This window comes from Micropterus dolomieu, linkage group LG17, assembly GCF_021292245.1.
Source record: "Micropterus dolomieu isolate WLL.071019.BEF.003 ecotype Adirondacks linkage group LG17, ASM2129224v1, whole genome shotgun sequence".
NCBI classification, from domain to species: Eukaryota; Metazoa; Chordata; class Actinopteri; order Centrarchiformes; family Centrarchidae; genus Micropterus; species Micropterus dolomieu.
In genome coordinates this window covers 36,589,590-36,604,772 of record NC_060166.1, presented here as the reverse complement: position 1 = coordinate 36,604,772, position 15,183 = coordinate 36,589,590, and the positions used below count along the sequence as shown (strand labels likewise).

Here is a 15,183-nt window from a genome sequence, read left to right as displayed (position 1 = left end):
TTTTTTTTTAAATCCTTCCTTTATTAACAAGATATGGGCGTTAAAGACACGTCATGATAATCAGTACAGCTCCCACATTACAGAAAATAACAATACCAAAGAGAAAGAGCTGCATCAAATAAAACAAAGGCTCAGAGCTCGAATAACCACGGCTTGTTGGGTTTTTAGACAGGGTCATTAAGATTAAAAAAAGTGGTTGTTGTGAGTCAGGACAGAACGGACCAAACGCAACGCTCAGGATTAAACAGGTTTTATTAGAAAAAGGGAGAAGAGGCTGAGGGAGTGGAGGTGAAGGAGAGGTGGCAGACAGACAGACAAGGTTAATCACTGGGAAAACAGAGATGTTGCAGGATTCACAGAGACTTAAATAACGCAGCGGCACCAGGTCAGGAGCAACGACGATCAAGCAGAGATTGTGTGGAGAACCGGGGTTGATATACTGGCAGGTGTGGATCAGGAGCGGAGAGAGAGGCAGGCAAAACACAGGGGAAAACAGAATGCAGGGGGGAAAAAAAGGAGAAACAAACAGGACACTCACCTCAACAGTGGTCTGCATTAGTAAATCTGCATCTGTGAAGAAACTGTTAAGCCATAATAACTAACCTGCATTATAACTCCACATTTAATGTCTTCATATTCGAACTTTGATCATCCGAGAAGAAGGAGAGTGGAGGTAAAGTGGTAAGCATGTACCCGGAGGCAGGGTCACTTACACCGAGGACGCTGGAGACATGTAGCCACCACTTTTTTAAAGAATTTGTCAAAAATGTTCTGAAAAATAAAATAGCTACCAACAATACAGTAATGTTAATGAAAAAATAATAATGCTATGACAAAGGTTTATTTTCACAATAAGCCTGCAATGCAATGTAAATACAAAAGAAACCTCTGTGTTGTCCAAAATTGATTTGTCACCTGCCATCTGAATTTTGTGCTTCACTTTATATAAATAAAGACATTTCCAACATAAATTCGGTGCAGAAAATGTCTCCAGAATGCAGGAAATTAAATGTTGAAGGCTCAAGTGTCCCCACCACTTTTCAACACTCCTTTTCCGAAACTGCGTGCTCCTCCCTCTCTCTACATACTTCCACCTCCGTTTGCGCGTTCATGCGGAGGGTCCGCCACATTGAACGGCATCTGAAACCAATGAGGGTGGAGTGGTAGTTGGTTGTTAAACCCTCAGATGCTGAGTGACCACCGGTGTGTAACACCCTTTCCTGCACGATGGGGGACCTTTCTTTAACATGCGAGTTCCGTGTGATTTTGCCGGTTGACAATTAGGATTTTTATATTCCGAAAGAAATTCTTCAGACTATGTAATGCTTCAATATAATATTTGATTTATATTGAAATGTTGCATTTGTGAATGTAATATTTTTCATATAAGATAAAGAGGTTTAAATATATAGCCTAGGCTTTTCTTTACAATGAATATAAATCTTTTCATTATAAATGAGAGGGGTGGCCGGACGATTTTGGTGGGCCGCCTGGGCCAAAAATGCCAGGGCCGATTTTTTTGTCCCCGTCCAGCTCTGGTTCCAGGCAACTTGGAACTGGGAAATTTCCGATCTCCAACTAGAAAAACTATCCTGGAGCGCAACCTGAAGTCAGCTGAATGACGTCACAAACCAATGTCAGCTCCTATGGAAGCTCACAAATAGTAAACCATAAACCAAAAAGCAACAAAAACACTATATATAGTAAAAATAGCCTCTACGTTACTGGTTAACTGTGTTGCAGGTTACACTTCCTAATGTTTTGGCATTTTAAACAATAACTTTTATGCAGAGAAGATGACTTTCTTTACTGTAGCCAGCTACCTAATAACATATTTCTACATCAATGTACATGCAGAACAGGTTTTACTATATACGTCGCCAAAACGATCTCTTCAGTCAGTCTCTTCAGAGATCATGTGAAGATGGAGGTCTGACAGGTGAACATTTATATGTTTGGTCTGCATTATGGACATAATCAGGTTTTTCATTGACTACGTCATGGACATCTGCACAGAAACTGCAGAGGAAACATTATTTTAAAACATTCGGTGAGTTTTGGCACTTTGGATTTCACTGACAGAGCCAGACAAAAGTTTGACATGATTCACATTCTCACGTCACGTTAATTTTTATACATCACAGCTGTGCGTGAAAACCAGCGTACCTAACCTTTTTGTGCGTAGGCAGTGTTTATGCATGAGGCCCCAGGGGCCCCAGGGGTTTATACATGAGGCCCCTGGTGCACGCCTGGTTTTATACATGTGGATGTTTCTGTACTTTTCTAATTCTGTGAGTACGCCATCATTTTTTATACATGAGGCCCCAGGGGTTTATACATGAGGCCCCTGGGGCCCCAGGGGTTTATACATGAGGCCCCTGGTGCACGCCTGGTTTTATACATGTGGATGTTTCTGTGCGTACTTTTCTAATTCTGTGAGTACGCCATCATTTTTTATACATGAGGCCCCAGGGGCCCCAGGGGTTTATACATGAGGCCCCTGGTGCCCCAGGGGTTTATACATGAGGCCCCTGGTGCACGCCTGGTTTTAGATGTTTCTTTACTTTTCTAATTCTGTGAGTACGCCATCATTTTTTATACATGAGGCCCCAGGGGTTTATACATGAGGCCCCTGGTGCACGCCTGGTTTTAGATGTTTCTTTACTTTTCTAATTCTGTGAGTACGCCATCATTTTTTATACATGAGGCCCCTGGGGTTTATACATGAGGCCCCAGGGGTTTATACATGAGGCCGCAGGGGCCCCAGGGGTTTATACTTGAGGCCCCTGGTGCACGCCTGGTTTTAGATGTTTCTTTACTTTTCTAATTCTGTGAGTACGCCATCATTTTTTATACATGAGGCCCCAGGGGTTTATACATGAGGCCCCTGGGGCCTCAGGGGTTTATACATGAGGCCCCTGGTGCACGTCTGGTTTTATACATGTGGATGTTTCTGTGCGTACTTTCCTAATTCTGTGAGTACGCCATCATTTTTTATTCATGAGGCCCCAGGGGCCCCAGGGGTTTATACATGAGGCCCCTGGTGCACGCCTGGTTTTATACATGTGGATGTTTCTGTGCGTACTTTTCTAATTCTGTGAGTACGCCATCATTTTTTATACATGAGGCCCCAGGGGCCCCAGGGGTTTATACATGAGGCCCCTGGTGCCCCAGGGGTTTATACATGAGGCCCCTGGTGCACGCCTGGTTTTGGATGTTTCTGTACTTTTCTAATTCTGTGAGTACGCCATCATTTTTTATACATGAGGCCGCAGGGGCCCCAGTGGTTTATACATGAGGCCCCTGGTCCTGAGGAAGCTGATGTGTCGCGCGGAGGAAGAGACACTTTACTTTGAAAGGGCGGTGAACCGGATGTAAACATCAGACCGCCATGTTGGATGCACAGACGGCAGAGAACCATCCCGGCGGGTTGCCAGACTTTCTCCCACACTTTCAGACCCAGTGGAGTTGGACCGGACTGGACCCGGACCCGGACCGGACTCTCTGAACCCAGTTAAAATCTTTACTTCTCTTCGTGGTAACTTCCGGAAGGCTCGCGGGCCGTGATGGAGCCGGCCGAGACTTTCATGTCCCAGACGGAGCTGGTTCTGGAGGTGGCGGTGGAGTCCGCGGTCTGCGTCCTGCAGCAGAGACTCGGACCGGACGGGACGGACGGCGAGGAGAGGCGGGTATGAGAAACCTGACCGAGTAAATAATGTCCGCGGAGAGGCGGGAGGGAAGTTTATCTGAGAAACAGCCGGAGCTAAATCCCGCCGTCACTTCCGACTTGGCCGGAGATCCGTTTTCACGCGCGAGACCCAGAAACACGACGGAAAATACGTGATTTTCAGTTAAATGTACTTAAAGTATTAAATCCTGTTAGTGTTTATTAATAAAAGAGAGCTCTGCTGGACAGACACGTTGCCTTGTACCTTATAAACACTCTGCTGTTACTACGGTGAAGGACGCCATTTTGTGTCATGGCGTCCACTCAAAAAACACACAGGAACATTTATTTTATTTATTTATTTATTCATCCATCCACAGGACACTTCATGTACAATTAATACTAAATTGTAACGTTAATGTGTCTCTTTACTGCGTTCAATCACACGAAGCTACCGGAAACAGAACATTTGGAAGATAAATCAGTCAAGTTGTGTTCATGTGAGCGACTTCCGGTACTGACCAGTGGCCTTCAGAATAAAAGCATTAGGAAGAACTTTATTTAGTATTTTACTCGTGGGTGGAATTGTCTTTGGTGATACAAAAAGACCGCTGATATAAATAGATGTAAAAAATATTTAAATATGGAATAAACAGATGCAAGTTATAAAAAAAGTTATAAAAGAGTTTGGAAAAATATATAAATATAGAAGAATATGTGCAGTATTGCAGTTTACATGATATTTACACATGCAAACATTTATAGTGTGTATTGCAAAGGGAGGGGGTGTGGGGTCCCGGGTCTTGCTAATGAGGCCAGCTGTGGTGGGAAGAAGAAGTGTGAGGGTCATTTGTGAAGCGAGAACAGAATACTAATTCAGGTAAATGAAATCTGTCCCTGCAGCACCAGCTGACCGCCGTCCTGGAGGGGACCGCCAGAGAGGTAGCCCGTAAGATCTGCAGGATCTTCAGAGCGCTGTACGCCGGCGTGGAGAAGGAAAACCAGGTCCTGAGGGACAAAGTGGGGCGTCTGGAGTCTGAGCTGAGGTCAGAGGTCGAGAGGAACGCCACGCAGACCGTTTACAAGATCAAACCATCAGGTAGTTCTGCAGGACGAGTGTCCCTGAAACCTGCACACACACATAAGGGTGCGTTCGATCTCCCCGTAGTTCCCTGCTGACTGGACTGCAGGGTTTTCGGCCATTTTAAGTAAGATGCCAAACCGCAGGGAGACGACATGTTCAATTCTAAGGATGGACTGTGTAGGGAAGACGTGAGCAACAGCTCATCAGTTCGCAAGAAGTTGACGGGCAAGATTACCCATAAGCCTTTTTGCTGTGGATTGTTCCTAATGTAATGTTAGTTAGCTAACGCTAGCTAACTTCCTACTGACTGTAACGTAATAAAGTCCCGCTGTTCTGTTTTTTAATGACTGTAATAATGAACAGAGGCCGACCAGCTGTACAGGAACACTGTTGATCCTTAATATCGTTGTGTTTTGTCTCAATAGTCGGGGGATGCGGTGGTTCACTTGTACTGTGTGATCGGTAGGCTTTAGCTTCTCTCATTTTTTTCACGTCCGTTTGAGTCAGTCTGGGTCTGTTTGAGTCAGTCTGGGTCTGTTTGGGTCAGTCTGGGTCTGTTTGAGTCAGTTTGAGTCTGAGTTTGAGTCAGTCTGGGTCTGTTTGAGTCAGTTTGAGTCTGAGTTTGAGTCAGTTTGAGTCTGAGTTTGAGTCAGTCTGGGTCTGTTTGTGTCAGTCTGAGTCAGTCTGGGTCTGTTTGAGTCAGTCTGGGTCTGTTTGAGTCAGTCTGGGTCTGTTTGAGTCAGTCTGAGTCTGAGTTTGAGTCAGTCTGAGTCTGAGTTTGAGTCAGTCTGGGTCTGAGTTTGAGTCAGTCTGGGTCTGAGTTTGAGTCAGTCTGGGTCTGAGTTTGAGTCAGTCTGGGTCTGAGTTTGAGTCAGTTTGAGTCTGGGTCTGTTTGAGTCAGTTTGAGTCAGTCTGGGTCTGTTTGAGTCAGTCTGGGTCTGTTTGAGTCAGTTTGAGTCTGAGTTTGAGTCAGTCTGGGTCTGAGTTTGAGTCAGTCTGGGTCTGAGTTTGAGTCAGTCTGGGTCTGAGTTTGAGTCAGTCTGGGTCTGAGTTTGAGTCAGTTTGAGTCTGGGTCTGTTTGAGTCAGTTTGAGTCTGAGTTTGAGTCAGTCTGGGTCTGTTTGAGTCAGTCTGAGTCAGTCTGGGTCTGTTTGAGTCAGTCTGGGTCTGTTTGAGTCAGTTTGAGTCTGAGTTTGAGTCAGTCTGGGTCTGAGTTTGAGTCAGTCTGGGTCTGAGTTTGAGTCAGTCTGGGTCTGAGTTTGAGTCAGTCTGGGTCTGAGTTTGAGTCAGTTTGAGTCTGAGTTTGAGTCAGTTTGAGTCTGAGTTTGAGTCTGGGTCTGTTTGAGTCTGAGTTTGAGTCTGAGTTTGAGTCAGTCTGGGTCTTTTTGAGTCAGTTTGAGTCTGAGTTTGAGTCAGTCTGGTTCTGTTTGAGTCTGGGGCAAGCGTCTAAATGTTGAAGAGGTCACATTCAGTGCATTTTCAGGTTCCTGGTTTTATTTGGGCGCTGCACCAGAGCAGGTTTGCAGACTGCACGTTTCTGCTCTGTTCACACTGTTTTAGCTGCAGAGTGAAGCATCTCACCTCTATAAGATCTCTGGTTGGAGCTGCACATGTGGTAAAGACTACTAGGCAATCAGAAGCAGAGTGGGGGGGTCCTGACAAGCCGGTGAACACGGCTTCAGTTCAGCTGTACATGTTGGAATGTAACACGTTTACCGGAACTCGGTCTCTACATCTCGGGAACAGCTTCACATCCTCTGACTGGACCACAATCCAGCCGTGTTCAGTTCAGGAGCAGAGTTTTCTGTGGGAGATGGGAACTCCCTTTGAGCTGTTTCACTTTGCACAGCTGTTAGATGCACAGACAGTTTAATAACACTCAGGATTTGACTTGTTTAACTCTGTTTTCATGTGAGAGCAGAGTCTCCAGGTGTGTGAGCGTCCAGGTAAACATCTCCCACGTGAACCCTGAACTTGTCTGACTTGTTTCCTGTCTCACTGACTCCTCAGATGGCCCCGCCCTCTCTCTGGACATCAACCAACCAGCTGCCAACCCCGCCGCCCTCGCCATGGCCATCCTCAACTCCACGAGAACCAGACGCAGAGCCAGCAGCAACCCTCAGGTGCCCCTGGTCATCATCAGCCAGCCACTTCCTGCTCCAATCACAGGCCAGAGCCAGAGCAGCCCCTCCCCCCAGGAACCGCCGGAGGAACCAGATCACACCGCCGCTAACGCTAATGCTAACACCGCTGCTACGAGTCAGACTGACCTCCAGACTGAGGTGGTGTTAGAAATGAACCAGATCTCCACAGATCCTGACCAATCACCAGGAGGTGTCACCTCCGCAGACGTGACATCACTTCCTGTGACTAATGGTCAGCCAGCCAGTGAAGCCCCGCCCCCGCCCGAAGAAGACGCGGTTATTGTCGTTGTTGTAAGTGTTTCTGAAGATCGAGTCCCGCGAAGGTTCCAGTTTCCTGTGAGACCAATCGATTAGCAGACAGTTACTAATTATTGTTGATCGCTCCAATCATTGTTATTGATCACGCTCTGCCTCTTTGGCAGCACGGTGGTATCATAAATCACAGAGATGAATAAATACACATGTTTTCCAGGAAGCGGAGACGAAGCTGGAAGCTGAGGAGCCGACGCCCACCCTGAGCCCACCAGGTGAGGCGGGTAACGCTCAGCTGTACTTTAAGCTGCGTTTCGACCAAAAGGACCCGGTACTTTTCGGAAAGTACAACCCCCCTCCAGGGTCAAACGCAGTGAGTTCCTCCGGGTTCTAGTTCCTTTGGTGGAAACGCAGCTTAAGTCTCTTTTAAACCAGGTGGGAGAGCCTGAACGCAGGCTGATCCAGCTGCAGGCTGAAGGCCCGTCTACCTAACCCGTTACAGCTGACGTTTCTCTGGATGTTTCAGGAGTGAGAGAGGAGCAGCAGAGGGAGCTGGAGAGGAAGAGGAGGAGGGAGCTGTACAAAGAGAAGAGGTTCTTCTGTGAGCTCTGCAACAAAGGCTTCCATCAGAGGCACCAGCTGAGGAAACACGTGTCCTGCCACCTCAAGCCGTTCCCCTGCAGCTCCTGCGACAAAGGCTTCTACAAGGCCAAGAGTCTGCAGAGACACCAGCTGAGCCACCAGCTGAGGGAGGCCCAGGACCGCGACCCCGACAAGCTGCTGCGCTGCGACCAGTGCGACAGGAAGTTCAGGATGCCGCGCCAGCTCCGAGTCCACCAGGCGTCTCACCGGCTGGAGAAAACGCCGCTCAAGTGCCACGTCTGCGACCGTGCCTTCACCTCGGCCGGCGCGCTCAGGTACCACGAGGTGTCGCACGCCCAGGTCAAGCCGTTCATGTGCGACGTCTGCGGGAAAGGCTTCACCAGGAAGAAGAGCCTCCGCGAGCACCAGACGGTCCACACCGGCGCCCGGCCCTACCCCTGCCCCGCCTGCGGGAAGAGCTTCTCCACCGCCAGCAACCTGCGCGTCCACAAGAGGTCGCACTCCGAAGAGCGGCCCTACAAGTGCTGCGAGTGCGACAAGGCCTTCAAGTGTAAGATGGGTCTGCTGCAGCACCGCGTGGTCCACTCCGGAGAGAAGCCCTTCATGTGCCAGACCTGCGGACTCAGCTTCGGCCTCAAGTACAACTTCCAGAGACACCTGCGCCTCCACAACGGAGAGAAACCCTTCAGGTACTCGCTCAGACACACAGGGTTTACTCAGGTCTGTCAGAGAGTCCTGCAGGACCCTGAAACCCGTCAGGAACTGCAGAGTCCTGCAGGACCCTGAAACCCGTCAGGTCCTGCAGAGTCCTGCAGGACCCTGAGACGGTAAAAGAATTAGCGTCTCTGTTTTCTGTCCCAGTAAAGTGACGACAGATTCAAACCAGGAAGTATCTGATGTGTGTTCAGGGGTAGTTCAGAGGTAGCGTTGGACAGAACACTGAAGTTAGACCCTGATCCCAGTCTGAGTCTCTGTTCTGGTCTGTGTTGTCCTTAGCAGGTGACTGACATGTGTTTACCTGCTTCCCTTCTAAAGAGAAGTCCAGCAGGTCTAACAGAGACCGGTCCAGAGGCTGCACAGCTCATGCTTTCCTTCTTGTCCCCGTCTTGTCTCAGGTGTGATAAATGCGGAGAGGGCTTCACGGGGACCTGGGCTCTGAAGACCCACATGGTGGTCCACGGTGTGGAGAAGCCCTTCATGTGCGACCTCTGTGGAAAGACCTTCTTCTACAACTGTCAGCTGCAGAAGCACCAGCAGCTGGTCCACGACAACAAGAAGCGGGAGAAGGGGGGCGGCGGGGCGGCGAGACGCAGGCCGAGCGGTGTGAAGCCCTTCAGCTGTAAGGTCTGTCTGAAGAGCTTCAGCAGCAACACCACGTTGAGGACGCACGAAAAGAGCCACGCCGAGAACAAAGAGTTCACCTGCGACACCTGCGGGAAGTCCTTCCACCTGCGCCACCTGTACCTGTACCACGTGAGGCAGCACAGCGGCGACCGGCCGTACGTCTGCAGCGTCTGCGACAAAGGCTTCCTGCTCATGTCGCAGCTAAAGCAGCACGGCCTGCTGCACACCGGGGTCAAACCTCACAAGTGCCAACAGTGCGGGAAGGAGTTCAGGACGCCGCAGAACTACCACCGCCACCTGCTGGTCCACACCGGCGTTAAACCCTACGAGTGCGCCGTGTGCAGCAGGAAGTTCAGGCAGTCCAACCAGCTCAAGTCCCACATGCAGATCCACACCGGCGTGAAGCTGTACACCTGCGAGCGCTGCGGCCACGGCTTCTCCGACTCCCGGCAGCTCAAGAAGCACCGCTGTGGAGACGACTTCCAGACTCCAGAGCCCGGCAGCAAGCGCAGGAAACCGAAGAGCGCCTTCCCGTGGCCCGAGGGCTTCGCCGACCAGTAACCCTGACCGGTTAGCCTAGCTTAGCATAAAGACTGGGAGAAACAGATTCTGGTTTTCAGTCCAGCACAAACAGAAAAACCACAGAACTACTTCTTCTTGAACAGCGTATCCTTCCGCCCAGGACTAATGTGAGCCTGATGTCCCGATCCTGGTCTCACAGAGACAGAAGACCCCCAAACTGGATTTATTTTTATATTTAAAAACACAAATGGGTCATGAAAGATGTTGTAGGACTCAGCTGTGGAGTTATTTCCTCCTGACAACGCAACAGCTTTCTGTTAACGTGTCTTTAGTTCAGCTTTAAACGGTAGAAAGAGTTTCCTTTCTTTTATTTCTCCTGTCAACTTTTATTATGGAGACAATTAAACTCAGAGAGAGTCTGTCAGCAAGAAACATGTTTTACATAATTTATCGTCATTTCTATTCAGTCACATGTGCGGCTGCTCATTCTTGTCTTTAGTCCAAATAGACGACTATAAAATAAAGCCGCTCAAGCCGCTCACCTACTGCGTCTGATGAAAGCAGCCGGCGGCTCCACGAGTAAAATCAGCTGATGAAAGTATGAATGAGAGGATATCAGAAGAGGAAATAAACTGAAAGCCTAAAACTGAGCGTTGACTTAGAGCTACATCATTTCAATTTCTCTTAAACCTTTAGCCTAATAAATCTCAAGACATCATATTCTGGGTTATTCAATGACAAATTCACAATCAGAATCAATAAATAGCCTATAAATACAGATAACATCAGCAGTGTGCCAGTAGAAATGATCCAATCATTCATGTGCAGGTGTTTGTTAAACAGGTAAATGTGTGCGGACAAAAACTCCCATCAAAAGTCTCTACAGCTGTTAGAGCCGGCTGACAGCTGATCCAGCTGAGAGATCAGCCGCCGCCGTCATCAGAAACGGACGTCGCTTCATGTGACGCTTCGGAGGAAAGGACGTCTCATGTCTCTAAAAACACGTTTCCTCGTTCCTTCTCTCCTGGCTCGGTTTCCTTGCGTCTCTCCATGATGCAATTAGGAGACTTGAGAAGCACCCTTAGCTTTCAGGGACACTTCCTGTTCCTGTGGATCACCCTCAGAAGGAACTGGTCTGATGAGGTCTGGACCAGCAGTCAGACTCAGTCCCCGTCTTACATTAAACTGTAAAAAAAACACCGTCAGTGGGTTCCAGCCTGAGGGTGGAGGCCCCACATGGGGTCCCAAGGTAAATCTGAGGGGTCACCGCATGATAAAAGGGAGTAGAAACGTATAACGATTATTAAAGAGGTGGTAATCTGCTCATTTTCAGGTTCCTTATCCTATTTAGGGGTTGAACCAGAACAGGTTTACGTGATTTACGTGAGTTTCAGACCGGTGAGTTATTAATCTGTATCCATAAAGTTTTAACTGAGCTCTGTCTCTACATCACAGGAACAACTTTATGTCCACTGACTGCCTGGAGGGTAGCTGGTGTTTGGAAGGGAGAGGAGAGCTGTGAGCTGCAGCTCGCTGTTTCTGAGGGCGTGTCGGAGTAGCCGCTCGGCGAGCGTTATTCAATTCAGAGCAGAGTTTTCTGTGGGAGATGGGAACTCCCTTTGGGATTTTTCACTTTGCAAACCTGTTACATGCACAAAAAAGGTCTAAACTCAATAAAAGAGAGGGGGGGAAAAAAGCCAAAAAGCAGAATTCTCAGATTGTTGCTGGATTCTTCCTCAGTGCAACAATCAGTACCCGGTCAGATCCTGCGGTCAGTGAAGATCACAACAGTAGTGCACTAACTCAGTCTGTCTCTCCCATCAGAGCCACATCAATGACTCATCATCAAGATTTAATCCGACAGACTCATTTTTGTGTCAGTAATATTTTACCGGTTGGATTTCTGGTCTTTGCTCAGCGAGCGTTTTGTCCCAGCTGATGGAAGCTTTACGGTAAGTACATTTACTACAGTAAGTACACTGTTCAGGTACTTATACTTTACTTGAGTATTTTCACTTGATGTTACTTCCTACTTTACTACATTTTCGCTGTTTCACTGAATCAGCTTTGACATCAACATGCTGCTCAGACATTACTCAGCACCCAGTAATAGTATATAATAATATTATACTAAGTAATAATAGTAACTAATGCGAAAGTTAAATAAGAAGTAGTAGATTTTAAATAGTGACTAAAACAGCTGCCATGTTCAGTTATTAAAGCAAGGATTATACTTCTTTTTCAGTCATCTTTATTGCAAAAATAGGACACAAATCACAGGTGACTTATTAAAATATAACTATATACAGACATATAATACGTAGACAGAATACAATAGTTTAGCCAGGGGAAGCTTTATAGGTCATCACAAAGAGAGAGGACCATATGTTGACCGTTCTAACCGCCTTTTTGTTGCCAGAAATCCGATTAATATAAAGCACAACTTCATTTTTTTTTGTGCTGCATTTACATTTATGAATGTGTAATTTTGCCAACCGAATTAATAAATTTATAATGAAGTACATCTTATCTTTACTTTGACTTTTATAAAAGCAAAATATAACATTCTCCCACAATAAGGCGAAGTCTTTAAAAATGTGGTCAATGATGAATCTGCAGAGGTTTTGCCAAAATGTTCTGGTGTGTGAGCAACAGTTTGTATTGGTGTCTGAAACAATTTCTTTCTGAAACAAAGCACGAATGTTCTTATTATTTTTTTAAGTTGAGAAAAACAGATTTTGTTCCAACAGGTGATTGAGTCACATCGTGGAGGGAGACAGAAGCAGGTGGAGGTCTGCCAGTATTTATAAAAAGCATGATTGTGCCTGATGGACTGGCGTCAGATACAATTGCAAATTCTGTCTAGAAGAGAAAAGTCACCCGCCCACCAGCGCAATCTGATTCTGTACCCAACTCTTGTTTTTATATGAAATATCTCTGTTGTTCCAAATTAGATGCCTCTCAATAGATGATAAGAGGCCATGCTGAAAGGACCTGCATGTGGAAAGTGGACAGTTTTACAGGGGGTTTGTCCACATTGTGGTTACAGTTCAAAGTAAAGCCCAGACCTCCAGAGACTTTACAATAAAATAAAATAATAAAATTCCAAATCGAGACAGGGTTTTTGAGAAAAAATGCCCAATTAATCTTTGCTTAGAGTATTGGAAGTCCAAAAAGTTGAGCCCAGCAGATTCAAAATTATTCATAACGACACTTTATTTGATATAATGGGTACGATTGTGCTGTCGGGAGTAAAGAGAGCCGGGTCAGTAGCAGGGAAGTCTCTGCAGCCACAGAGTGTTTTAATGATGGATCTCAGTTTCTGCAGCAGGATTTCACTTTGCGAGCGCGCGCAAAAAAGTCGTCATCACAGGGGGTGCGCGTGCCTCCCGTTTGTTACGACCGCGCGGACCTGTCCGATCTACTGCGCATGTGTGGACAGAGTCCGCCAGGCTGACAGAAGTAGTCCGGTCCGCTCCACAGTACTGATACTCTCCGTGTGTACTTGTACTGCAGTATTTAAGGACCTGGTTTGGCGGCTCTCTCTGGACGGGAACTGAAGTTTACGACGTTTCTGGAAGGCTGTAAACACATTGTGCGCATGCGCTGAGTAGCAACAGTGGGTTCACGCGGGTACTCGGTCCAGGTCGGTCCAGGACTCCGGCGGACCCCGTCTGAGCTCCCGGTGTCGGTGTCGCAGGTTAACCGGAGCACGGAGCTGCTAACTGTTAGCCGCTAACTGTTAGCCGCCCTCAGCGCGAGCCCGCCGCGGTGTTAGCCGGGAAGCTAACTCAGCTTGTTGTGGTCGGGAAGCTAACGTTAGCATCAGCTGAAGTGTGACACGTCCAGGTGAGCGGCGCTCAGGTGAGTTATAGTGGTACTTGTAGTCCTGGTCCTCCGTCCTGTGTGTCCCTGTGAAGTTGCTGAGTCGGAAACCTGCCCGGGAAAAGTTAGCTAACGCTAGCTAAAGTTAGCCGCTAGCTGAAAGTGGACTCGGAACCAGGTGAGACTGTTGATCCGTCTCTCGTTCGCCTTGACAGCTTACAGCCTGTTGGACGGCAGGAATTTCAGGAGAAGGAGTTAGGATGTGGACACGGTGTCTGCCTCCAGAACCCGAACTGGAACCTGGTTCCACAGGAGAGGAGCTCAGTGCATCATGGGAAATCCCCCGGCAGTCTAGGTCTATAGCAGCATAACTTAGGGATGGTTCAGGACTCACCTGAGCCAGCCCTAACTATAAGCTTTATCAAAGAGGAAAGTCTTAAATGTGGAGATGGTGTCTGCCTCCTGAACGCGAACTGGGACCGGGTTCTACAGGAGAGGAGCTCAGTGCATCATGGGAAATCCCCCGGCAGTCTAGGTCTATAGCAGCATAACTAAGGGCTGGTTCAGGACTCACCTGAGCCAGCCCTAACTATAAGCTTTATCAAAGAGGAAAGTCTTAAATGTGGAGATGGTGTCTGCCTCCTGAACCCAAACTGGAACCTGGTTCCACAGAAGAGGAGCTTGATAGCTGAACGCTCTGGCTCCTAGTCTACTTTTGGAGACTCTAGGAACCACAGGTGCATTCCCAGAAGCCATCCGGGCACGAAACGTGGTAACGTTTATCTCGGCCCACGCAGAGCCGTTAAATAAATGTCAGCGTAGCCGTCGGTGTACATTATGTGTTTACATTTAATGTACTGTAATTACATAGTATCGAATCCTGATACTGTAACATTATAATAATGATGAAGCAGAGACCGTCTCCTTTTGTTTTTTATTTGTTTCAAAGTGACTTTAAGTTTCACAAGCCAAAATGTTCTGTCCATCACAAGCTAGATGTTTCTTCATTTAGGCCAAAACTTTACAACATTACTGAGAATTTAACGATAGAATAACGAACATTATCACTGTCGTTCAGCTACACTTGGACCCCTGTTTTCCTCAACACTGCCAGCTAGCTAGCTAACTATTCTTGACAGCACCTGAAGTGTATATAACTCCCACCCTAACCATCACGGGGGGGTCGACCCTACAGCTGCGCACGTTAGCAGACAGGCTGAACCTCCGGTAACGTTACTGCAGCTACAGAACACAGATATTCGAAATCTACACAGTTGATTTCTCGCCTCAGAATTTGTCAGAAGTGGATTTAAAGTTCTGTTGTCGGCCTCTAAAGGAGAAAACGCTGTGCATCAGGGATCTACGCTGCGTTTTGTGCGCGGTGGCTTCTGGGACAAATCCCATTAGGAAGCTGAACTTCTGTCACGTCTGCAGCTGGAGCTGAGAGAGGAGAAATGTGATGTCTGGTCCTGGTTCCTGTAAGAACGCGTCCTGCAGCGTTCTGGATCAGCTCTGACGTAATTGCTGACGTAATCTGCACTCTGCGCATGCGTTGGCGTCTGTAGCCACCTGTCGGAAGCTCCGTCTTGAACCGGACTCTTATCTACTTTTAATCCACTTTTTTCGTTACATTTTTTATATTCTTTTATTTAACTTAACTTTATTTAAGTTTTACGTGGGTTAAGGATTTTAGTCATCCGACATGGATTTTAAGATAGATGACCGTAAAAACGCGATCAACGC

The 15,183-nt window shown here is 47.4% G+C and overlaps 2 protein-coding genes across 4 annotated transcripts in view; both read left to right on the top strand.

The window, feature by feature from the left end:
- Nucleotides 1–3,363: 3,363 nt before the first annotated feature.
- LOC123986614 (zinc finger protein 708-like) lies at nt 3,364–10,047 on the top strand. Its single transcript, XM_046074971.1, has 6 exons — nt 3,364–3,689; nt 4,571–4,766; nt 6,761–7,185; nt 7,367–7,421; nt 7,673–8,438; nt 8,865–10,047. Exons 1-6 carry the CDS (start codon nt 3,567–3,569, stop codon nt 9,652–9,654), a joined length of 2,355 nt encoding a protein of 784 aa, XP_045930927.1. The 5' UTR covers nt 3,364–3,566; the 3' UTR covers nt 9,655–10,047.
- Nucleotides 10,048–13,038: 2,991 nt separating this feature from the next.
- Nucleotides 13,039–15,183, top strand: part of rnf168 (ring finger protein 168) — an 8,060-nt gene continuing 5,915 nt past the window's right edge. Inside the window, exon 1 of one of the 3 annotated variants that reach the window (XM_046074347.1) lies at nt 13,039–13,479. The gene's annotated coding sequence lies outside the window, so the exon portion shown is untranslated. The remainder of the gene's footprint in view (nt 13,480–15,183) is intronic. The other 2 variants (XM_046074346.1, XM_046074345.1) reach the window with 2 other exon arrangements.